General features: G+C 41.3%; 1 protein-coding gene across 3 annotated transcripts; it reads left to right on the forward strand.

Annotated features, from left to right (window-relative positions):
- On the forward strand, window positions 1–25,307 carry BDH2 (3-hydroxybutyrate dehydrogenase 2). Of its 3 annotated transcripts, XM_003357058.4 has the most exons (11): window positions 3–138; window positions 1,680–1,840; window positions 3,409–3,488; window positions 3,984–4,062; window positions 6,641–6,737; window positions 8,902–9,010; window positions 12,202–12,262; window positions 14,689–14,802; window positions 20,172–20,230; window positions 21,081–21,173; window positions 23,437–23,805. In XM_003357058.4, the coding sequence occupies exons 3-11, from the start codon at window positions 3,417–3,419 to the stop codon at window positions 23,488–23,490; spliced, it is 738 nt and encodes a 245-aa protein (XP_003357106.1). In that variant the 5' UTR covers window positions 3–138; window positions 1,680–1,840; window positions 3,409–3,416; the 3' UTR covers window positions 23,491–23,805. The 3 variants fall into 3 exon arrangements, with proteins under 3 accessions (XP_003129333.2, XP_003357106.1, XP_013844819.1); XM_003129285.5 differs by lacking the exon at window positions 1,680–1,840 and having other exon boundaries at window positions 1–138; window positions 23,437–25,307; XM_013989365.2 differs by lacking the exon at window positions 1,680–1,840 and having other exon boundaries at window positions 94–199.

The raw sequence follows: 25,728 nt of genomic DNA on the forward strand, positions 1-25,728 counted from the left end.
TCTAAAAACTGGAGCAGTCTTAACTACAAATCCCAGGATGCATTATTGGGTACATGACTTCCTTCTGCACAAAGGTCTTAAGTTTGTTGTGCGCAGTGCAGTGTGATTTGGAGGACGCCATCACTTTGCCGCTCTAAAGTAAGATATTTATGTTTTAAGTGAAACTTGGAACTGGGAAAAGAAGAGGTTTAATTGTCAGATATCTATTACTTTGTTCTGCGCATTACTTTTCAAGATAATTTTAGTAAGAATCAGGATAGGGATGGGTTTTTAACAGGTTTGAAACTCAGAGTTGCCAAAGAAGAGAGGATTTTATAGTGTCTGTAAATGGGGGTTTTTTTCCTGGCTAATGAAGATAGAGTTTCTGAAAACTCTGTTTGTGTCTCTGCTAATCAAAAATTAACACCTTGGGAGTTACGGTCAAGGTGCAACAGAAACGAATCCGACTAAGAACCATGAGGTTGCAGGTTCGATCCCTGGCCTCAATCAGTGGGTTAAGGATCCGGCATTGCTATGAGCTGTGGTGTAGGTAGCAGACTCAGTTTGGATCTGGGATTGCTGTGGCTGTGGTATAGGCTGGCGGCTGTAGCTCTGATTCATCCCCTAGCCTGGAACCTCCATATGTCACAGGTGCGGCCCTAAAAAAGCAAAAAAAAAAATAAAAAAATAACACTTTGATTCCAAAATTTAGAGTAAGAAGTCTATCTTGTCTGGTTTTCACATTGTATTTACTGAAAGTTTCCTCATCTCACCAAATGATTGCACTCGTTTTTTCAAGTAAATCCATTTTAGTGTGATTCTGCAGTTTTATCTAGTAGTAAGGCTTTGGCTCCAAAATCTGGTCCCAGAAAGACAGAGAGGACAGCTAGGGGGAGGTTTTCAGAGTGAGTAAAAGGACTGCTCTTTGCTTCAGCAGTTGTTTAGTAAGTGCTTCTCAGGGTGTCAAAGATTCCCAGGGAAACCTTTGGCATTTGCCTCCACAGTGCCATGGGCCAAAAGTCACTAATAACAGTAGCGTAAAATAACTTTTTAATACAACATACTCAAGATTGGGGGAGGGAAGATTAATGGGGGGGGGTCTCTTACTTCCTAAGTTATTGAATACATTTCTCAATGCTTACCCTGTTTTAAGTGAAAATATATACTCGTATATGGGAAAAAAAAAAAGTAAAAATTCATTTCATCAGAGTAGGTCAGGCACTGTGAAAGACCAGCTTCCCCGTCAACACAAGAACATCGGTGAAGTCGTAAACTCGTCGCTGGAGTCAGTTCTGGGACGCATTGTTAGTCCGGGGCCCTCTGAGAAGCTGACTCCAAGACAGAGTTAAACACGCCTGGGTTTTATTAGGGGAAATGTGGGGTGAGAGAAAATGAGGGAACCAGATAAGGCTCGGAGCGCCGATGAACCACGAGGGCAGTGGGCCGGCAAAGGAAGGAGCGTGGGACGCCGGGCTGGGCTGATGGGCGCATCCTGCGGGGTCCTGCAGTTTCTGGGAGGGTCCATGAGGCCGGCGGGAGGGACTCGGTGTGTCCCAGAAATAGGTCTGGCTTAGTATTGAGGCCGCTCTCCGACACCAACTGGAAATGACCAGGGGGAAGTAGCCTCGGCACAAACTCAGCGATGGGTTTGAGAGCGCAGCGCCGGCCTCCTGGTCGGTTACCGGGTCCCTGTTCTACAGGCTCCTGGTGCCGCGTGGGGTTTAGAGAGTTCCGCTGGGTGTGCGAGGACCGCAAGAGGAACACCAGGACCGCAGGTCTTCTCGCTCGAACCCACAATCAAGAGGCCTCAGTATGAATTCACAGCCGTGAAACTCTGGGCAAAACACATTATCTCTTTGAGGTTAGTGCGCTGGTGACCAAGCCCTGTGTCATCTCTTAAACAGTCCCCCTCCACCCCTGCTCTCCATACTTGCTGTTTCTCCACCAATCTCTGCGCTACTGAAGCCCAGAGCTTGGAAGGAAACCTCCCTGCTCACACCTGCTGGCTCCGTCCCTAGACTGTTCTCCACGTGAGCTTTCTAGAATGTACACCTGATCGTGTCATGCTCTTTCCATAAATCCTTTCGTGCCCATTGCACAGAGGAGTAACTAGCTCTCAGCCTGGAGAGCTTGAAAGCCAGAGCACACTGGGTAGGGCAAAGTCAAGTTTGGCCAAAGAGAGCAGAGAGATAAGTTCAAAAGATGTGACTGAATCACAAGAGCCATCCAGGCAAGGCTGCTAGCTACCTGTACTTTATCAGGCAGGTAACTGAGCAGACTGTGGAGGTTATTTTGTACATGAACAAAACTCCTACTCTTAGCCTCTGCTGCCAGAGCTGACCAATGAACATAGGCTGGAATTTCTAAGAAGGGCTTCCTTCTTCAATAGAAAGGCGAGGCCTCCGCAAGACTTTTGGCCTTTGCTCCTTTCCTTCTTTTTGCCTGGAACACAGATCTGATTGGACATAGCAGCCATTTTCTGCCTGGTGTGTGGTCAGAGACACACTAAGAACCAAAGGGTGAGAGAAGGGACCTGGTTCCTTGCAGACAGCCTCATTTGACCATCATTTGACTCTTCACTTTTCCTCGTCACTAGCCATTCCTCTCACCCTGAATCTACAATCCAAATGCTGGCCAAATATCTCCTGCACATCACATTTCCCCCATGTCAGAATTTCTCAGTCCTCGCTTTAAAAATTACTGATTGTGTCTGTTGAAGTGTTCCTACCGAATGCTTCAACTTTAAAGAAGATCAACAGTGTTGGCGAGTGGAATGTTCACACAGCAAGAGTCAGGAGGCCTGAGTTTAGTTTCTGGCTCGGCTGGTTGACCAGTCCTGTACCGTGGGCAATTCACATCAGTTCTCTCATCTGTAAAATGGGGGCATTGGACATGGTCTGACTTTCCAACTCTTTTTTTTTTTTTTTAATGATTTTCTGAGGACAACTGTGAAATCTTCCCAAGGGTTATGAAAAAACACAGACAATTAATAGTGCAAACCCCAACAAAGTTTCCAAGAGAAGACGGAAGCAGCAGCCCCAGACAGTCAGGACACATCGGGGCACGACCGTGTATCAGTGTGTGCAGGAATGGAGTCCCTCTAGGGCGGAAGGAAGGACTCCACTCCTGCTCTCTCGGCACCAGAGGCTGTCCTCTTGGGGAACTGAAGGAGTCTAACAGGGGATTAGAGGCTGATGTCTGTCTGTCACCAGTTAGCCCTACAGTGGGTTTTTCATAGCAAAGCTAGCACTGAAAGAAGGCATTCTCGGAGAATGATGGGAATATTCTCAAGTGGTGGAAATATTTGTACAGCAGTACTGTCTTTGGGTTCTTAAAGGAGGGCATTGAACTCGTCCTTCTAGATGTTACTGCACACGGCCATGCCTACAGTAAAAGCCATTAATAACACACCTTCGTGTTAAACCACAGGTTCAATTATGGGTCGACTTGATGGGAAGGTCATCATCCTGACAGCCGCTGCTCAGGGGATCGGCCGGGCAGCTGCCTTGGTAAGTTATCTCCTGTTATTTTCTTGCTAACTTTTGAGGTATTGAATTGTGTGGACAGATTCCATGGTCATTTAATCCGCTCTTTTTTTTTTTTTTTTTCTTTTGTGCGTCTGTTGTCTTAAGTTGAAAAAAGAAGGTAGCGACTCCTGACCCCACATAGATGAAGGAATGAATATACTTGACATGCTTATTAGGCGACATCACTAATCAACTTGGACTCTGAGAAACTTACCTCTCTGCCTCAGTTTCTCTGCACCATAATACATTTACTGCAGGGGTCCTACAGGAGTGCACAGCTTTCTGAAATTATGTCCATTCAGATATAGAACTCCAGAGTTATGAGACTATCAATTTACTTGAAAATTTGAGATTCCACGTATTTTATAAGGAAACGGCAATGAAAATAAGATAAGAGGGAAAGGCTAAATGACTTTCAGTCATGAGAGTGGTTTAACCAAGTAAACAAAGGATTTATTTGTGCATTGTGTCTACCAGGCTTTTGCAAGAGAAGGTGCCAAAGTCATAGCCACAGATATCAATGAGTCCAAACTTCAGGAACTGGAAAACTACCCAGGTAAGCAACTCAACAGCTTGAACCTGCGATTCAGAGTCTACAAGGGATTATAAAGTGTTAGTAGTACTGACATGTTGAAAAAAAATTCCTTAGCTGTTCAATTCTACTGGCCCGATTCTACAAACCTACAGACAAGTCTGTATAATGCAATGTATAAACAAAATTTTCAAGATATATACTTAAAATTTTTATTTATCCAACATGTTGAAGGGTTCAGTAGCTAATTACAAAATCCTCTGTGAATATTTCAGTCTTTTTTTAGGGCTACACCTGAGGTATATGGACGTTCCCAGGCTAGGGGCTGAATTGGAGCTGTAGCTGCCGACCTAAGTCATAGCCACAGCAATGCAATGTCCGAGTTGAATTTGCGACCTATGGTACAGCTTGCAGCAATGCCAGATCCTTAACCCATCCTTAACCCATCATGGCCAGGGATCGTACCCTGCACCCTCATGGATACTAGTTGTGTTCTTAACCTGCTGAGCCACAATGTGAATTCCTATTTAACAGTCTTTATGTTAACTTTTGATGACAACTTTTCACCTCTGTGTCTTGCACCCCCGTTCAGGGCAGCCCTGTCCAAGAGAAACATGATGTAAGCCACAGGCATAATTTTAAATTTACTAGTAAAATTTACACTTAAATTTTTCATTTAAAAAGTGAACAGAGGAAAGTTCCCATGTGGTACAGCGGGTTAAGGATCCATCATTGCTGCAGCTACGGCTCAGGTCGCAACTTGGACAGGGTTCAGTTCCTAGTCAGGGAACTTCCACATGCTCAGGTGTAGCAAAATAAATCAGTCAATAAATAAACCAAGAGTGTTCCCTGGTGGCTCAGCAGGTTAAGATCTGGCATTGTCACTGCTATGATATGGGTTTGATTCGTGGTATAGGAATTTCTGCATGCCACAGGCTCAACCAAAAATAAACAAATAAGTAAACAGAAGCAGGTGAAAATTAAATCTAAAAATATATTTTATTTAACTCAATATATTTGAACTATTATAAGTGTAATGTACTCCCTATAAAATTATTAATGGGATATTTTACACTTTTTATACTAAATCTTCAAAATCCATGTGTATTTTACATTTCACTACTTGTTTCAACTCAGACCAGCTGCATTTCAAGTGCTTAATAGCCACGTGTGGCTGGTGGCTACCATATTGGAAACAGCTCAGCCTTAACATTCTATATCATAACCAGAAACCCAAAGAAACAACGCAAATTATTTTGGTGTGTATTACCCCTTACCACACCACACTAAACCTAAATCCAATATCAAAGGCAATTTACTCTGAAAGAAATCAAAACAGAGAATTCATCTGGAAGTTGACTGTTTCGACAAAATAGACGTTTCTGTGATCAAACACAAATTAGTTCACTGACCTAGTTATCTATATTAGGCTATACTGAATTTTAATTCCAACAAATCAGTATAAAGTTGTTAGACTAGAAAAGCACAAAGGAAAACGAGTCTTTCTGAAATTCAATTTCAGTCTTCCCTTTATTTATAATCTTTTCACGAACTTTTCTTTCTATATCTAAAAGAATAATAAAATAAACCATATATATATATATATTTTAAAAAACATTAAAATAATGACTGCTGTTTCATTAAAGAATGTCCAGGTGTTTTTTAGCAGCTAGCATGGTGTGTCTCTCTCAGACCCTATGGTAGATCTCTCATGTCTGGCTTTCAAGTGTTTCACCCCTTCTTCTGCCTTTTTATATCTCCTTCTTGCAGTTTAGTCCAGAAATAAGGGATAATACCCTTGGCCAACAGAGTCATTTCAAAAAAAAAAAATCATAGAATTTTTTTTTCTTTTTTTTTTCTTTTTTTTTTTTTTTTTTTTTGTATTTTTAGGGCTGCACCTGCAGCATATGGAAGTTCCCAGGTTAGGGGTTGAATCAGAGCTACAGTTGCTGGCCACAGCCACAGCCACAGCCACAGCAACGCCACTTCTGAGCCACATCTGTGACCTACACCACAGCTCATAGCACACCAGATCCTTGACCCACTGAGAGAGGCCAGGGATCAAACCGGCATCCTCATGGATACCAGTCAAATTTGTTACTGCTGAGGCATGATGAGAACTCCCTAAAAAATTACAGAATTAACATTAAGGTCAAGTTCACAAATTGAAACAATCCCTTATTCTCCATTCCTGCCCTTCCCCTTCACATAGATGGTTCACCATTGCTGTAGCACTGACTTGACCTCTGGGGGAAAGAATGGGCTAAAGTGAGCCAGCTCTCAGCTATTACGGCTTGCTTACTGAGAAGCATCTGGTATAGATCATTCATACCTCACTATGAAGTCCTTACTCAGAAAAGGCCTTTATCATTCATTTTAAAGAATGGAGACAAAGGGAGGGAGAATGAGGAGGTCAAAATAAGATGGACTTCAAGATTTTTCCTGAGAGTCTTAATATTCTGGAAACCTGCTAATGATCAGCAATCCTGCAAAGCCTAACTGGACGGATATTGCCATCTTCACACCTCGAAACAGCCAAATCTTCAAGGTTAAACATTCTTTATAGGTATAGGCAAATTGTGTTCTTTGTTTTATTCTTCAGGTATTCAAACTCGGGTCCTTGATGTCACAAAGAAGAAACAAATTGATGAGTTCGCCAATGACATTGAGAGGCTTGATGTTCTCTTTAATGTTGCTGGGTAATTCATAACTTTTTAATTTCATTCTCCTTACAGAAAGTTTCCCATAACTTTTATCAAAAGAATTTGAGAATATGGCAAAATTACTCATTGTGAACCATTATATAGTCCTTGGGAAATAGCTAGATTTTAAACAGAATTTTTATTACAAGTAAGATTCAGCAAGTAGGACAGTCATAGACATTGACATAAGCTTGAAGCAGTTAAGGTCACTCAGGCAGCCAGTACTAATGAGCAGCTAGTGCTCTTCTCAAGGCTGGGAACAGGCTCCTGCCAATGGCCTGGTCATTGATGCTCCACCAGGACTTAGAAAATAATGTGGCAAACTTTTCCAGTAAGTGTCTTTAAAATACCACTTAACCAGAGTATATTTACCAGAAGCCAAGTACTCCGCTTAGGGAAATGGAAATGTTCCCAATTTTTTGGCACATTCTATCAAGTTCTTTATACCTCCCAACTCAAGTGTTTCCGATTGGGACAGTCAATCCCAGCAAAAGAAGTTTCATGTTGTACCTTTATACACAGCACCAAAGAAAATGCCTTAATTGAACTTATTAGGGTGGTACCAAGCTTGCTGAATCATGCATAAATGATGAAAGCCTGAAACTGGAGTCATTACATGTAGATACAGGAAGTGCTAGTACCCAATGTCCCTTCTCAGGCACAACCGTTGCTGTGAGTACATAGGAACGCAGCAGATACCCTTCAAACTCCACTTTTCTTATATAGTGTTCCATTTACAATGCTGCATAGAAAAATCCCCAGCCTCCTAATAATATTTTTGTGATTCTTCCCAATCATGACTCAGAGTCAAAAAAAAAAAAAAAAAAAAAACTTAGTCTGTCTATCATTTATCATATATTGCAAAGTATGGAAATTAAATTAAAGCAACAATTTATGTTGATCTATTTTATAAGTAACCTGCTCATCCCTTTTAGGGGAATATACCCAAAGCTGTGAAAAAATCAACTAGCAAAATTAGTTTTGGAGCATCTATTATATTTTCAGCAGCATGAGAGATTCAGAGTTATAATATGTGGTTCTTTCTGTCATTCAGTTGAACTGGAAATGCACTGGCGCATGGTGTATTTTGCTATTGCAACCAACAATATTTTATAATAAATTATAAACCTTTGATCCAGGGTCAGTGAACTCAATTAGGACTCCAATGTTTAGAAAGCTTTAGGAAATGTGACTTAAAAAAAGAGTGAAGCTTATTTTAAAGGTTTTGCTTTGTTCTGCTTTGTTTACTCAGTATGCTAGAAATGTTCAGTATGGGTATTACTTTGCTATCCTGAGATTTTGAGACACTTGTTTTCCTTGCAGTTTTCATTTCCCTTGAGAATGTTAAATCTGTGCCACCTGAGGGCACTGTTGCTCTTGAAATAGGAGTCAAGACAGTTCCTGTTCTCATTTGTGCATGTTTAATGGTATTGATGTTTCCTATGCAGTTGGTGTAGATTTTCTTATATTTGGTGACTCCAAACTCCTGCTTCTTTTAAAAGAAGTATGTTGGGAGTTCCCATCATGGCTCAGTGGTTAATGAATCCGACTAGGAACCATGAGGTTGCGGGTTCAATCCCTGGCCTTGCTCAGTGGGTTAAGGATCTGGTGTTGCCTTGAGCTCTGGTGTAGGTTGCAGACGCGTCTCAGATCCCGTGTTGCTGTGGCTCTGGCGTAGGCTGGTGGCTACAGCTCTGATTCGACCCCTAGCCTGGGACTCCATATCCGCAGGAGCGGCTCGAGAAATGGCAAAAGAAAAAAAAAAATTAAAAAAGAAGGATGTTGGAGTTCCCACTGTGGTGCAATGGGTTGATGGTCTGACTTGTCTCTGTGGCATTGCCACTTTGTTCCCCAGCCTGGGAATTTGCATAAGCCACAGGTATGGCCATAAAAGGAAAATTAAAATGAATAAAATAAAGTAAAAAAGTTAAGTAAAGAAAATAAGTAAAATAAAATAAAGATGTTGTCTTCAAATAAACTAAAGTATGTTGTTGGGATACTTCCTCATCTAATGTACTAAGTGATATTATGCTTAAATTAACAATCTTGGTAAGGGAAGGGGCTACAGTCTAAGCCAATAAATGATAATAAAAAGGATAAAGGAATAGAGTAGAAATGTTTTTAAATGATTGTTTTCCCCATTGTCTAATCATTCTTCCAGTTTCGTCCATCACGGAACCATCCTGGACTGTGAGGAGAAAGACTGGGACTTCTCAATGAATCTCAACGTCCGCAGCATGTACCTGATGATCAAGGCATTTCTTCCTAAAGTAAGAGGACCGCCCCGCTGGATATGCAGCACTGGAGAAGTAGGTCTGCGTGGCAGACATCTAGGGAGCATCCCCACGTGTGCTGAAGGGTGATAAGAGCTAACATGACGAACCTGTATTGAACATTTATACCAAGGCATTTAATAGAAATTAACTCATTTACTTTTCCCCTTTATTCATCCCAGGAGTGTTGAGCACCATGCGCCAGGCTGCATTCCAGGCGCAGGAGGCACATCACAGAACTGGGCAGATGTCCTTTCCATAAGGGATAAGGGAGGTCCTATGTTTGAGAGGGTGGAATAGGATAATACATAATCAAATAAACAGAGTGTGTGGTATGGTTATAGGCATTGTGAATTAAAAAGAAGCTCAGATATCAGTGAGGTCCAGGAACTCCTCACTGATCAGGTGAAATTTTCACAGGGATCCCAGTGAAGCGAGGGAGCTGAGCATTCAGGTATCTGGAAAGAGGGTTCCAGGGATTGGGACAGTAAGAAGGCATGTGGGACCAAAGAAATCCAATGAGGAAGGTACTACTTTATCGCAGCCACTGTGCAGAAGGATGAAACTAGGAAGTTAGGTAACTTGCCTGAGGTCGTGTAGCTAGCAACTAGCTGGAGCCAGGATTTGAACCCTGGAAGCTGGGCTCCTTCTTGATTTCAGTGTCTTGGCACACACTCTCAAGGTGAATGTACCCCATTGCTTTTCTGTACCCTGAGTATTCTCCTTGCACTCCTATTTCCAGCTCAGCCACAGAGGTACCAGAGAGGTGAGATATCATATGCTAAGGAAAGAGTGTTCCTTGTGAATCTGCTACCCTTAAATTTGCCAGCCTTCACACAATTTGTCATTTTTCATTTCATTTTACAAATAAGTATTAAGTGCCTCTTGATAGAAAGCACCATGCTACGTGTTCTGGAGGAGGGGGATATAAGTATGAAAAACATTGGAGTGCCCGTTGTGGCTCCGTGGGTTAAGGACCCAATGTAGTCTCTGTGAGAATGTGGGTTCAATCCCTGGCCTCGACCAGTCAGTGAAAGGATCAAGCATTGCCTCAAGCTTTGGTATAGGTCATAGATGTGGCTCGGATCCAGTGTTCTCATGGCTCTGGTGTAGACTGCAGCTGCAGCTTTGATCCAACCCATAGCCTGGGAATTTCCATATGCCACAGGTGCAGCCATTAAAAAAAAAAAATTAAATATGAAAAGCATTGACTTCAAATGAGCTTATAAGCCAGTCGTAGCAGACAATGAACAAGACTGACTTTTGTAGAGAACCAGGTCAGTTCAAGGTTGTAAGCTGCACTCTAATGAAATGCAGAAGAGCCATCTGACTCTTCCTTCCCAGCTGGATTAGGTGACCGACCGATGATACTGAATGCTGCCCAACCTGGGGCAGGAGAAGAGCTGTTTGATGGCAAAGCAGGGCTGATACTTTGCTCTGGACCTTCAGCCTGATGTCAGAGGGTGCAGATGAATGTTGAAAGGAAAATTAGAGAATTGACTTAGTAACAAAGGCATTTCTCAGTCTGCTTGTTTAGCACCTAGAAGGAATTTTTGAATTGGCCTATTGAATGTTGAGCTGGCAAATTCTTTAAAAAGATAAATTGTCCCCCCCTTTTTTTTTTCCTATTTGGAGTTCATGAAATCTGTTGTTCGGAACGTAAATGTATTTTTTTAAGACTAACCTTTAGCGTGGGATATGAGGAAGAGCAGTAAAAGAGGAAAGCTTAGGTCAGATGGGTAAGACTGTTGCCTGTGCATGAGATATATGTAAAACTGAATGCTTGACAAGGATCAGGTAAGGAAGTAGTTATGGGGTATTGTGGAGCTGAAATTTAAACTTGTTAAGTGTTAACTTTTAAAATATCAAACACTAGCTTGCAAATTAGTGAGTTTGCCTATGATTTAAAGCACCGTAACAGTAATCCATGTAAGCCAATGACACTCATTTGTTAAAAAAAAAAAAAAAAAAAAAAAAAATCCCAAGAGATATTAATGACTGGAACAGGGAATCAAAAGGAGTCAGTGCCACACTTGCTAAAGTGACCGTAACCAACCTGACCTCGGATTTTGGAATCTGGCAGCAGAGGGCCTTTGGCGCAGCCCCAGCTCTGCCCCTATTCACCCCATGACCTGGGAGATGGCACTTGTGCTTTCTCAGCATTCATTGCTTCTATTCAAAATTAGGGTGATAGATGACACAATCCCTTCCAGCTCTGGCTATGTTCACAAACCATGACACACATATACCAGGTTAGAACTTTCCAGGGGAAGCCAGGATTTGGAAACTAGGCACATTGGAAAGGTCAGGTGGTCAAAACTGAGGAACACTTTTAGGAAATTTTTTTCATGGATGAGCATACAGAAAACCATCCCAAGACTGGAAAAGCAGTCAAAAGGCAAAGAACAAATTTAAAGGTACTGTGAAAAGAGGAAAATGCAGAATCCAACGTCCACCAGAAGAAATTAGTTACAACAAGGATTTAGGGAGGTCTTGGCTACTTGGGGGCGTTTTCCTCCTTTGCTGTTATCTTAAAGAGTCTCTTGCACATAGAGGTGCTTAGCAAACATTTGTTGGATGAATAAATGAATCTAAGTTGTCAGTCCAGCTGGAGGTCACTTCTGTGGCTTGAGCTACTGCTGTGGTGCGGGTTCCATCCCTGACCCAGACACCTCCACATGCTGTGTGCGTGGCCAAGAAAACCCAGCCTCTCCCCCCGCTTCTCTGTAACAGTCTGCGCTGTTGCTGGATGCAGGTTATATCAGCCACTCCAATCAGACTGGCAACTCTATATGTCAGAGACTGAGTTGTTTATCTTTGAATCTCCTGAACCTAGCACTGTACCTGACCACAGGAGTCATTCAACAAATACGTGTTGACTGAAGTAAGAATTTTCCAGCATCAGTGATGTTAACATTGATTAGCATTTCGTTTAGCTCAGAGCTCCTTCTTTGGTCTTTCTGATGCTCTTGTGCCACAGAAAGGCGGTGACCCCCAGGGATGTGCACAAGCCATCAATTCCCAGCAGTGACTGGGTGAGACGGTTCAGACTGCTTAACAGTGTTTCATGTTAATAGCTAATAAAATGTTTCTGCAAACCGTAAGTAAATGCACATCTTTTGAAGAGGTAGTGTCTTTAGCCTGCCAAATAACATCCTCGTGTGTGTGTGTTTGTTTTGTTTTGACAGATGCTTGCTCAGAAATCTGGCAACATTATCAACATGTCCTCTGTGGCTTCCAGCATCAAAGGTAGGTCTCTGTTCCTCTGGGAATTATGCTGTACGTACTCACACTCCTTCGGGAGCTGGGGGTTTGGAAAACAGGCATAGCCGACATCATGTAACCCACTCATAACTTCAAAACTGCTTTTTAAAAATTGGTAATGGAGTTCCCGTCATGACTCAGCAGTAACGAACCCAACTAGTATCCATGAGGATGGTCGCGGGTTTGAGCCCTGCGGTAGAGGTTGCAGACGCGGCTCAGATCTCACGTTGCTGCGGCTGTGGTGTAGGCCAGCAGCGGCAGCTTTGATTTGACCCCTAGCCTGGGAACTTCCATATGCTGCGGATGCAGCCCTGTAAAAAAAAGACAAAAAAATAAAAATTGGCGTTAAGTTCTTTAACTACCAACCTTTTGCCTTAGAGCAAAAGGGTTATAAAGTTAAATAGAAGTTATTTGCTTTGCCCTGCTTTTATTCCTTCTGATAGATACAGAAATGAAGACCAAAGTAGAGAAGAAAACACTTATCCATTGACTTAATCAAAAAAGATGTATTGAACACCCATTAGGTGTCCCTGACCCCAAAGAATTGAGGACCAAAAGAGGGAGGGTCAGGCAAATGCACACCTACACTGTGACAGGATGAGAACAGCTTCGTGCGAAGTGCTGCCGCAGTACCTGCAATGTTGTAACTCTGCCTGTGGATTGGATTTGTTTGTTTGTTTGTTTGTTTTAGGACCTTACCTGTGGCATATGGGAGCTCCCAGGCTAGGGGTCGAATCAGAGCTGTAGCCACCGGCCTACGCCAGAGCCACAGCAACGCGGGATCGGAGCTGCGTCTGCAAACTACACCACAGCTCAGGGCAACACCGGATCGTTAACCCACTGAGCAAGGCAGGGATCGAACCTGCAACCTGTGGTTCCTAGTCGGATTTGTTAACCACTGCGCCATGACAGAAACTCCCAGTAGCCAGATTCTTAACCCACTAAGCTGGCCAGAGATTGAACTCACACGCTCATGGATATTAGTCAGATTCTTAACCCAGTGAGCCACAACGGGAACTCACCTTTTTTTGGATTTTTTTTGTTTGTTTGCCTGTGAATTGGAGAGTGCTTCACAAATACATTTGATCCAGTCCTATGTAAGAAGTCAAGTTGAAGGGCCAGATGGCAGTGCAGAAATGGAGATGGTGGATGGTGGCAGTTTGGAACAGATGGGTTTTTGAGTTTGAAATGAAGTAGCTACTGCTGAGATAACATCCCTTCTCTTAGCAAGGGTACCCGTGGTAAGTCCACCCTGGAGAAGAATGCAAAGAGATGCCTATGCCTCTGGGTTTGTTTGGGTTGTGTTTTGTTTTGCCCTGCTTTACCGTAATTTTCTTTTGGAATATGCTAAGGGTTCTACCCACTGGCGATGAAAAACTAAGTTCACTCCTGTCACTTAAATGCAGCATCTCAGGAGTTCCCGTCATGGTGCAGTGGTTAATGAATCCAACTAGGAACCATGAGGTTGCGGGTTCGATCTCTGGCCTTGCTCAATGGGCTAAGGATGCGGTGTTGCCATGAGCTGTGGTATAGGTTGCAGACGCAGCTCAGATCCCGCATTGCTGTGACTCTGGTGTAGGCTGGCAGCTACAGCTCCAATTAGACTTCTAGCCTGGGAACTCCATATGCCTTGGGAGCAGCCCTAGAAAAGGCAAAAAGACAAAAAAAAAAAAAAAAATTAAAAATTAAAAATAAACGCAGCATCTCAAACCTGAAGTCTCAACTTAATTGTGTCAATAATGACATTATTTTCCCGGGTTCAGAAATTAGTCTTATTAAGGGCAATGAAATCCTGAAATCAATGTTTAAAAACGATGGAGTATGAGGAAGCATGACAGTAGTTACTCAGGATGCTTTTTCTTTCCTTTATTTTTTTTTTTGTTTTTTGGTTTGTGGTTTTTTTGGGGGGGGTTGGCTTTTTGTTTTTTTGTTTTTTTGTTTTTTGGTTTTTTTTTGCTTTTTAGGGCTGCACCCACAGCATATGGAGGTTCCCAGGCTAGGGTTTGAATCGGGAGCTGTAGCCACCAACCTACGCCACAGCAACACAGGATCCAAGCCACATCTTCGACCTACACCACAGCTCACGGCACACCAGATTCTTGACCCACTGAGCGAGGCCAGGGATTGAACCTACAACCTGCTGGTTCCTAGTCGGATTCATTTCTGCTGCACCATGACGGGAACTCCTCCTTTCCTTTTTTTTTTTTGGCTGCACCCATGACATGTGGAAGTGTCCAGGCCAGGGATCAAACCTGTACCATAGCAGCAACCCAAGCCACAGCAGTGACAATGCCAGGTCCTTAGCCTACTGAGCCACCAGGGAACTCCACGGGATAATCATTTGTGTTGCCTTCCTAAAGGAGACTATGTTTTTTACTCCTTCAACTGTTGAACTTTCCCTTCATTCTCAGGAGTTGTGAACAGGTGTGTGTACAGTGCAACCAAGGCAGCTGTAATTGGCCTCACAAAGTCCGTGGCTGCAGACTTCATCCAGCAAGGCATTCGGTGCAACTGTGTGTGTCCAGGTGAGTTCATCACTGCCGGGCTGTGAAATTGTCCTTTCTGACATCCCAGCTGCCACTGTAAAAGGTGTCTATATGAGCTTGTTTACCACCTGTATTGTCACGGGGAAAAGTTCAAAAGAAAAATAGTCTGGCTTATAACCATCCAAGGGTAAGTTGGAAAAGAGATCCTAAGAAATGAGGAATAACTTGCAGATGTGTTTTAAAAAAATTTTTTTTTCCAACGGAGTAAATCTGAAGCTTTAGTTGGCTTTATTCAACAATTCATGAGTCAGGCAGCATCCCACCTAGCACCATGGATGCTCCAAGAAGAGGTAACACAATGGAAGGTGTTTCGAGAAAGGAGGGCAGGGCAGGCAAAAGGAGGGCGTTTGCAAAAGAAAATAACAGGTTATTCTGGGACAGGACATCTTTTTTATGGGGAGGGGACTGTGCCAGTTTTACCATACATATTGCTGCTTCTTCCTCCTCTAGGGGGATAGAGAAGGAGCCAAGGGCCCCATTACCTCATTGGTGCTGACCAGAAAGTTCCAGACTGGGTGATTCCTTTTCTGGTGAAGGTCGATTCTGCAGTTACGTTAGGCACTAAATCCGGGTGTGACAGCATGGGCTTCAGCACAAATGATGCCATTTTGGTTTAACAGACGCAAAAGGTTTAAATGCTACTTGGGTGTTTGGGGCAATTCCAAACCCTGTGGTTAAGAGGCCTAACTGGCCAGGGCTTGGTGTTTTGGAAGCAGGCCTGGGATGACCTTGTCAGGGGAAAGATGAAAAGGAGACCGTTCTCACGGGACAGTAGGAAGAAAGAGGGGGCTCTGGAACATAGGGAGCCACCGAGTCATGTAAATCACCTGGAGCCCCTATAAATAAAAAGGAGAGATTAACACCTTCCCTTGTGCTATAAAAGGGGGTCCACAAACTATGGCCTGCCTTCCAGATCTGGCCCACTTCCTGTTTTGTAAACACAGTTTTACTGGAGCATATGCAGCTTGCTTTTGTATTGGCTAAGTCTGCTTTCCTGCTGCAGTCCAAATGGTTCTCAAAGCTGAAAACATTTCCATTCTTGCTTTCAACCAAAAAGCATGCTGGCCCCTCTTATAAAGGAAAAGAGAATAGCTGAATTTATATTAGTAGAAAGGACATTCAATTTATCCAAACAGAAGTATTCAATAACTTATTTCTTAGGAATAATGTCTCATTTTCTTAATACCTGTAGGGTGTCTATTAAATAGATATGCCCTTTCACCTGTTTCAACCAATCCAAAATGAACACAGGCATGCCTTGGAGATACTTCCAGCTGGGTTACAGACCACCACAGCAAAGCAAATACTGTAATAAAGCTATACTCACATGAATTTTTTGGTTTCCCCATGCATACTATGTTGCATACATGAATTTTTTGGTTTCCCCATGCAAAATTATGTTGCAATAGCATTAGCATGCAGTAGCATTATGTCTAAAAAAACACATATTAGTGTGCAGTAGCATTATGTCTAAAAAAAACAATGTGCATACCTTAACTTAAACATACTTTATTGCTGAAAAATGCCAACCATCACCTGAGCCTTCAGTAAGTCATAATCTTTTTGCAGCAGTAACATCAAAAATCGCTTTCACAGATCATCATAACAAATATAATGAACAAGTTCAAAATATTGCAAGAATTACCAAATGTGACACAGAGACACAAAGGGAGCAAATGCTATTGGAGAAATGGTACTGATAGATTTGCTCAACACAGGGTTGCTTCAAACCTTCAATTTGTAAAAAAAATATATATATATACAGGATCTGTGTAACACAGTAAAACAAAGTCTGCCTGTACAGGGTGCCTAGGAAGAATTTTCAACTTCCTCTCTTAAAAGAAATTCAGTATTGCATCTCCAGAATCATGGTTTCTCTTAGTAGTTCACAACTGGTATTGGGGGGTAGGGGGTCGGTGAGGGGAAGCATTTCACCGTTACCCGTGGGACCCTTTCAAACCTGAGGGGCATCCCAGAATTGGGAGAAGAAGCTGCTGGGGGACAAACACTGTGTGTAGCTTGGAGATTCTGATGTAATCCATCATAGTCTCTTCTCAGGTGAAAACCCTGACTTATTGGTTAAAAGGGGGGAACTACTGAATAACCTTCAAGCTACAGAATTTCCTTGATTGAGGTGTTCCACTTAATTTTTCTTGGACTGGAAAGGTAAACAAAGGTAACACTAAGAAAGAAGGAGATACAGGAGGGACAGTTGCATCGGGTTTTAACATACACACCAGTGATGCCTGAGTCAAAGCTATTCTTGGGGCCATTTATCCAGTGGAATAAATGGCACGATGATTTGGAAAATGTGGTTGTTTTAAAACTGGACTTTTCAGAAGATTGGAAAGTATATAATCACACTCTCTGGAACAAGGAACCAGCTGTGACTCACTAAGCTAGTCACAGAAGAAAATGTGACAAGGGATGAGTATGTCAGGGGTGGTGCTGATGGTATGGTCACAACCCTTCAACTCCAGACTGGTATGGACAGTGACACGGTGTGTTAGTCTATGCCTTGTCACAGCAGAGTCAGATGACAGAGGAATTAAGTGGGAGGCACAGGCTTTCTCTACAGTGTTCATGTAATACTGGCTGTAGGTAAGATGTGCTGTGCATTTGACTCAGTGGGAGGAATCTGTTAAAGATTTAAGGATTTTTTTTTTCTTTGCTTTTTAGGGCCACATTTGCGGCATATGGAAGTTCCCAGGCTAGGGGTTGAATCCAAGGTGCAGCTGCTAACCTACTTCACAGTTGCAGCAACATGGGATCCGAGCCTCGTCCGCAACCTACACCACAGCTCACAGTTACACCAGATCCTTAACCCACTGAGCGAGGCCAGGGATCAAACCCTTGTCCTCGTGGATGTTAGCCAGGTTCATTACCGCTGATCCACAAAGGAAACTCCAAAGATTTAAGGATTTTTGAGGAGAACGTAAAGTGAAAGCTTAGGTGACTTGAGCACACCCTTTTTTTTTTTTTAAGTTTATTGAAGTATAGTTAATTTACAAGGTTGTGATAATTTCTGCTATACAACAAAGTGATCAGTTATACATATACGCACGTTCCATAGATGATCACAGAATATTGAGTAGAGTTTTCTGTGCTATACAGTAAGCCCCCGTTGGCCAATCATTCCATATACCTCCGTGTGCATATTGCCAGTCCCAAACCCCCAGTCCATCCATCCATGCCCACCTGTCCCTTTTGGTAACTATAAGTTTTGCGGAGTCGGTGTGTCTGTTTCTACTCCAAATAAGTTCATTTGTATCCTTTTTTTAGATTCCACATATAAATGATACTTGATGTTTGTCTTTCACTGTCTAACTTCACCTAGTATGACAATTTCTAGGTCCATTCATGTTGCTGCAAATGGCATCATTTCATTCCTTTTATCGCAGAGGATTGTTCCATTGTATATATGCACCACATCTTCCTTGTCCACTCTGCTGCCGATGGACTTTAGGTTACTTCCACGTCTTGGCTATTGCAAATAGTGCTGCAGTGAACATTGGGGGGTGTGTATCTTTTTGAATTATGGTTTTCTCCAGGTAGATGCATGCCCAGGAGTAGGATTGTTGGATCATATGGTAGTTCTGTTTTTAGTTTTTTGAGAAACCTTCATACTGTTTTCCATAGTGGTTGCACCAATGTACCTTCCCACCAGCAGTGTAAGAAGGTTCCCTTTTCTCCTCACCTTCTCCAGCATTTGTTGTTTATAGACTTTTTGACGATGGCCATTCTGGCTGGTGTCAGGTGATACTCCGTAGTAGTTTTGGTTTGTGTTTTTCTAGTTATTAGTGACATTGAGCATCTTTTCATGTGTTTTTTGGCCATCCATGCCCTTGGTAGAATTGCGGACTTTAGGAGGCTACTAATGAGGGAAGTAGGAAAATATCATGGGAAACCAGATACAAAGGAATTTTTGTTATGTGGTTTAAGAAATTTTATCAACAACAACAGAAAAAGAAACTTCATCAAGACTATTGCCTGCAGTACCATGGAGGGTACAAAATGTTCCTGATGAAGCTGGGGACATAGCCAAGGCAACTGCCACCAGGGTGTTGATAGTGCCGCCCACTTACAGTGAAACATGAGAGCAAAGACACAAGTTAAGGAAAAGGCTTTTCAACAAAAAGGGGCCAAGATTTGCAGATTTTGAAGATTCCCAGCCTCTCTAGAGAAATGGCAAATGATAATAAGAGAGAGTTCTCATTGTGGCTCAGTGGTAACAAACCCAGCTAGTAACCATGAAGATTCGGGTTCGATCCCTAGCCTCAATCAGTGGGTTAAGGATCCAGCGTTGCTGTGGCTGTGGTGTAGTTTGCAGATGTGGCTTGGATCCCGTGTTGCTGCAGCTGTGGGCTAGGCCGTCAGCTGCAGCTATGACTGGACCCCTAGCTTGGGAACTTTCATATGCTGCACATGTGGCCCTAAAAAAATTTTTTTTTTAAAAGGCTAAAAATAAAATTAAATGGTTTCTGAGCAAACAGCAAATCTATGGCACACCCAAGAGCAAGGTCTAAGGATGGAGCTGAGGGTGTGACTGTGAAATCATTTGTTATGACCTTGGAAAAGATCGTGTGGTCTCCTGGAGTACTGTCAGCCAGAAGAAGGGCCCTCTAAAGAGAGCTTACAGATGACCTAAGTGAACAAAAATGTCTGGCCATTTGCTCTATAGGAAGGTGAACTAGGTGGGATTTTAAAAAATTTAGTGTCGTTCTTATTTTTCCTTTTCTAAAGTAAAATAATTTTAAGTTATATCTTTTGATAAGAAACATGAAACAATTAAATTTGAAACCAATGAAAATAGGTAAGATAATGAGGAAAATTTAGAGCCACCTAAATTATTGAGGACTGTGACAGGCAGTGAGTTGTCCCTGAAGACCCCCAGAGGGAACTTGACAGGGAAGAGTGGTTTTGAGAGCCTTAAACCCGTCTGGTCTGGGTGCTTGTACTGGTAAAGAACATCCATGATTTTAGCCACATCTCGGGGTTGTTATGAAGATCAACAGGTAATACCTATAAAAGTGCTTAAGATCCATACAGTATCATGTCAGTGTAATGTGACTAAACTGTGTTCTTGGAAATGCTGGCTGCTTCGCCCAGAGTCCCGGACTGGTGCCACAAAGAATTGGAGAATGTGTTTTTAAAAATCATGGATGTTACTAAAGAAGTTATAAGCCTATTAAATAAAAGGGCAGACAGGTAGAGATGAAATTGTCCTTCTAAGTGATGGAGAAGGATTTCACTGATTATTGTCTTGTATTGAATTGAAAGTTTAAAGTGTAATAGTCCATTTCTTTTTCAGTCTAAGTTACCAAGCTGAATGCTTCCCTTTGATTTAGGTACCGTTGATACCCCCTCTCTGCAAGAAAGAATACAAGCTAGACCAAATCCTGAAGAGGTATGTCTACTATTTTAATCTTCTACTTTAAAGACCTGCCCTTTCCTGACCCAGAGTAGACAGATTGGTAGAGACAGAAAGTGGAAGGGTGGTTGCCAGAGGCTGGGGGAGAGGAGATGGGAGTTATTATTTAATGGGTAAAGAGTTTCTGTTTTGCAAGATGGAAAGAGCTCTGGAGATTTGTTGCATAATAGTGTGAATATACTTAACACTACTGAACTGGACACTTAAAAATAGTCAGGATGGTAAATTTTGTTATGTATGTATTTATCACATTTTCAAAAAATATAAAAATTCCCTCTTTTTTTTTTTTTTTTTTTTTTTTTTTTTTTTTTAGGACTGCACCTGTGGCATATGGAAGTTCCCAGGCTAGGCGTCGAATTGGAGCTACAGCTGCCAGCCTACACCACAGCCACACCACCAGCAGATCCACATCTATAATCTACACCACAGCTCACAGCAACGCCAGATCCTTAACCCACTGAGCGAGGCCAGGGATCAAATCTGCATCCTCGTGGATACTAGTCGGGTTTGTTTCTGCTGAGCCATAACAGGAACTCCGAAAAATGCCCTCTTCTTTAATATTAGCTTTCTGATCTGTCACAGTGTCTGTAATGTTTAGAAAAACAGAAATAGTTTGAATAGCTAGGAAGTCACCAGAGTCGTACTTGGTCCACAATTAATGTTTTTAACGATACTCTCCTGTGTCCTATATCATTTATGATTAACCAGGGCAGCAAGCCAATGGTACCTTTGTAGATTCCTCTTGCCTTTGACCTCCCGAAGGAGTTGCAGGTGAGTTCATACCTCAGTTCACATCACTGATGTCTGGTATGGTTTCTGGTTACAGGCACTGAGCGATTTTCTAAAGAGACAGAAAACAGGAAGATTTGCAACCGCAGAAGAAGTAGCCCTGCTCTGCGTGTACTTGGCCTCTGATGAAGTAAGCACTGTTCTTCCCAGGGAGTTCATTATCCTCAATCACATTTGACCACAATGTGCTCATCAAAATAATGTGATTTTAGGGCATATGGATGCTGGGATGGTGTGTTTATACTGCAGGGATAAATTCTGATTTAATTTGCTCAAAGAAAAGCCACTTTGATCTGAGCCAGCAACTCTTTCTCATTCAGCTTCCTGTGTCACTAAATCTGATAGCAAATGAAGTGGTAGAGGATGGAAAAAAATTAAATTGCTTGATTTTATAACTGCTTTCCAAAATTACAGTTTGGGAAAGCATAATGCAATATAAATCAAGTGATCTTCCCAAATGATGAGAGCTTCAGGTGAAATGAAGGCAGGGTTAATTGTGAAATGAAGGCAGAGGTGTAATTGTGTCCAGGAGACACAGAATTAGCATCTGATGTTTTCATTTTTACTGGTGACTTATTTAGAAGAATCCCACTACCTCTTTTTTTTTTTTCCTACAAATTCCTACCTGTTTATCATCCTATATGGAAGTTCTTCATTCTCTTTCCACTTTGCATCTATTTAGTAATCAGTTTTTGTTTAATGGCTGCTGTGTATTTTTAAATGGCATAGGGCTGTGAAAACAGAAGCTATAAGGTATGGAGTACAAGGACATCCCCTGTTTTATGCTTTTGAATAGTACGTGACCAGGGAACTATGAGAGAAAAGACAGAGGAAAGGGGAGTCGGGGTGAGTGCGGAGGTGTATTATTGATCAGTCAGTCAGCTCTTTACTGTGACTTGGAGCACAGCAGGTGGTTGGTGACGGGGACAAATACAGAGGTTGCAATATGCTAATAACAGAACAGTTACTTCTGAGAACTCTTAGCAACAGTTGTCCACAGCTGAGAAAATTGCTAGATAGATTATGATGAAGAGAGTACCTTGACGTTTTGATGTCTCTGAATCTGTATCTTCCGAAGAGCTCTTTTGCTTTGTGGGTACTGCTGATAAGCTAAGTTGCCCTTGTTTTGCCAGAGCTTAGGTTGCCAAGTATTTGGGCATGTTCTAGCTTGGAATATGCAACAAAAGGACCTTTGTCCTTTTAGAAAGGTCCAGAAGAGTCCATATGTAAAACAGAAAGCTTGCCTTTTAAAAAAAACTTGGGGGATTCGGAGTGGTTGCTTGGTAGAGTAACTAACCTTGTTTACCTACTTTAGATGATCAGCTGTCATATAATGAACTTTAAAACACTCTTTACTCCTATATGATGTCTTTCCTTCCTGCCTCTGCCATTGTTTCAGACATCAGGTGAATTTAAAACTAAGAACATCAATTTGAGTCCTCATTATCCATATTTAAATTAAAACATTTTTAATTCTCTACCACAAGAATCACTTCAGCTTCTATGGAAAAAAAAAAAAAAACCTTATTTTTTAACTCCTTTAGTTTTGTACAGATTTGGATGTCTGAAACTAGTATAGAATATTTTTTGGTTAGTAGATTATTATAATTATTATTCATACAAACTTTTTTTTTTTTTCTTTTTAGGGCCACATCCACGGCATATGTAGTTTCCCAGGATAGGGGTTGAATCGGAGCTACAAATGCCGGCCTGCAGCACAGCCACAGCCACGCCGATCCAAGCCATGTCTGCGACCTAAACTCACGGCAACACCGGATCCTTAACCCACTGATCGAGGCCAGGAATCGAACCCGCAACCTCATGGTTCCTAGTCGGATTCGTTTCTGCTGTGCCACGATGGGAACTCCTATTCCTTTAAACTTTAAAAACACATTTAATGTGCTTAATAAGTTCCTGGAATTACCCATGTTTATTGATTAACTAAATGTACATTTTTTTTTAATTCTGTTTGGTAATTGTTGTGACCACTTTCGCACGCTTGATTATGCCAAAAGTTATTACTGGCACACAACTCAACTAGCTTACAATACTTTTGAGTTTCAAAACAAAAACGTACTATTTTAGCCTATACTTTATCCAAGTTTGGGGAACGGCAATATATCATAAGATTTCTTAATTTTCTGATTCTGAGTCTAAACACCCTCAGAATGTGACATGTGTTCAGCCACTAGCCAGAGACCAGTTAGCACCAGATCCCGAGAAAAATCAGCACTTTTAACTCATCGGAAATCTAATTATATTTTCCTGATTTCTCTTTGTTAAGTGCATTTTCCTGGTACTATGAAAATAAATTGATGAGCTATCTCAGTCAGGAAGACTGAAGGAACACACATCTGGTTAATCGTTCTTTCTTTTTGTGTTTATCACTGCAGTCTGCCTACGTAACAGGTAATCCTGTTGTCATTGATGGAGGCTGGAGCTTGTGATTTCAGGATCTCCTTGCCTGGGAAGGCAGTCACTTCCTGTCCACAGTGAACCGGTTATGAAGAACAGTCACCCATCCTCTCTGCTATCAATGGCATATTAATGAAAACAAGACCTTTTTGAGGATGTCGTTGCTCAGAGAATTCTGATTCTTTAAATATATTACTCTCTTTCTAATCTCTTCGGAAATCATTGTATCTACAATCTAGGTGGGATAATGAACTTACTGCAAAAAGAATATTTTAAAAATAAATTTCAATTTGTAAGCATATACAATTAAGATGTGAATATGAAGAAAAAAGGAATTTTTTAAAGTATTCTTTTTTTAGTGATTTTTATTTTTTCCATTGTAGTTTGTTTACAGTGTTCTATCAGTTTTCTACTGTACAGCAAAGTGACCCAGTCGCACACACACACACACACACACACACATATATATGTATATATATATATATACATTCTTTTTCTCACATTATCCTCCATCATGTTCCATCATAAGTACCTAGATATAGTTCCCTGTGCTATACAGCAGGATCTCATTGCTTATCCACTCTAAATGCAATAGTTTGCATCTTTTAACCCCAGACTCTCAGTGCATCCCACTCCCTCCTCCTCCCCCTCAGCAACCACAAGTCTGTTCTCCAACTCCATGAGTTTCTTTTCTGTGGGAAGGTTCATTTGTGCGGTATATTACATTCCAGCTAGTTTCCAATACTCAAATATTTTTGTACAATTTTGCATTGGTATGTATGTGGATACTAATTTTTAAATTTTACACCACTATAAATGAACACCAGGAGTTCCCACTGTGCAGCAGGTTAAGGATCCCACATTGTCTCTGTGACAGTGTGGGTTCAGTCTTCAGCCTGGCCCAGTGGGTTAAGGATGTAACCTTGCTGCAGCATAGGTCACAGCTGTGGTTTGGATTCAATCCCTGGCCCAGAAACTTCCATATGTCATGGGTGTGGTCATAAAAAAAAATAATAATAATAATAAAAATAGGAGTTCCCATTATGGCTCAGGGGGTCAAGAACTCAACTAGTATCCATGACAATTCAGATTTAATCCCTGGCCTCGCTCAATGGGTTAAGAATCCAGTGTTGCCATGTAGGTCAAGGATGCAGCTCAGATCTGACATTGCTGTGGCTGTGGTATAGGCTGGTGGCTGAAGCTGAGATTGGACCCCTAGCTTGGGAACTTCCATATGCTTTTGGTGCAGCCCTAAAAAAGACATTCGAATAATAATAACTTTTTTAAAAAATGAACACCCAAGGCAGGAAGGTGCTTGGTTTCAATAACTTACATTAAAAGGAATTTAGATTCAGAACTATTGTTGATCTGTTATATAAAAGAAATATAATCATCAGATGTTTATACTTAATGTATGTCATCACTTATAACCAAGTACTATTTTGTTAGTCTAAAAAATCTGTATTAAAATAAGCAATATTTGACATGGGCATAATAAACATAGTTAACTAAACTGCAGTATTGTCAGTTTGAGAGATACTTTACAGACTAAGTATAGATTTCTTCATCAAATTCCAAGATAACAGGCAAGAGAACATGAAATTTAGAAATAATCTCTGGATAAGTAAACAGAAATGAATTATATAACAAGAAACAAGAGTTTCAATAAAAACTTTAAATTCATAGATGATAATTCTAGACTCAGAATCAGAAAATTATCTATAACAGATTACTAGGGAGAAGGTTTTTCTTTTTGTTTTAGGGTTTTATGTTTGCTTTTTCTTTGTTGTTACCTCAAAAGACCAAGTGACTTAATGCACATATAGATAATAAATGAGCAGTTCCTCAATCTTTTGTTTTCAAACTGTATTTAATATTAACAAGGAAGATTTTGAAATGGACAGTGAAAGGCTAACATTTTATGTATGAGGAAGAACATGCATTTGATGAAGACGAGTCAAAACTGAAAGCAAAGGACATTTTGACTAGCATTCCTAAAGAGTTCATTGATTATGATTTGCTTTAGGGTTCTGGACCAGATATTCCACTACTGGATCACCTATAGTTTGGTTTTTTACCTAGACTCCACATCATCCACTTTGTCTTGGATTTTAGTTTTTTGCTTTGTGAAATTAGGGAACTGGGCCAAATGATTGGGTTTCTTTTGATGTATCAATCAACATGCTATAACTTCTTATCAAGTGAAGTAATACAACACTGAAGCTTTTAAGTATTTTATGAAGTACTTACATGCATATGTGAACGATGAA

This window comes from Sus scrofa, chromosome 8, assembly GCF_000003025.6.
Source record: "Sus scrofa isolate TJ Tabasco breed Duroc chromosome 8, Sscrofa11.1, whole genome shotgun sequence".
Taxonomy (NCBI): domain Eukaryota; kingdom Metazoa; phylum Chordata; class Mammalia; order Artiodactyla; family Suidae; genus Sus; species Sus scrofa.

Coding starts and splice junctions, on each gene's coding strand:
- BDH2 (XM_003129285.5), top strand. CDS start 3,417: ATGGGTCGACTTGATGGGAAGGTCATCATCCTGACAGCCGCTGCTCAG. Junction 20,231..21,080: donor CTAGACCAAATCCTGAAGAG/GTATGTCTACTA, acceptor TTCTGGTTACAG/GCACTGAGCGATTTTCTAAA. Junction 21,174..23,436: donor TGTACTTGGCCTCTGATGAA/GTAAGCACTGTT, acceptor TTATCACTGCAG/TCTGCCTACGTAACAGGTAA.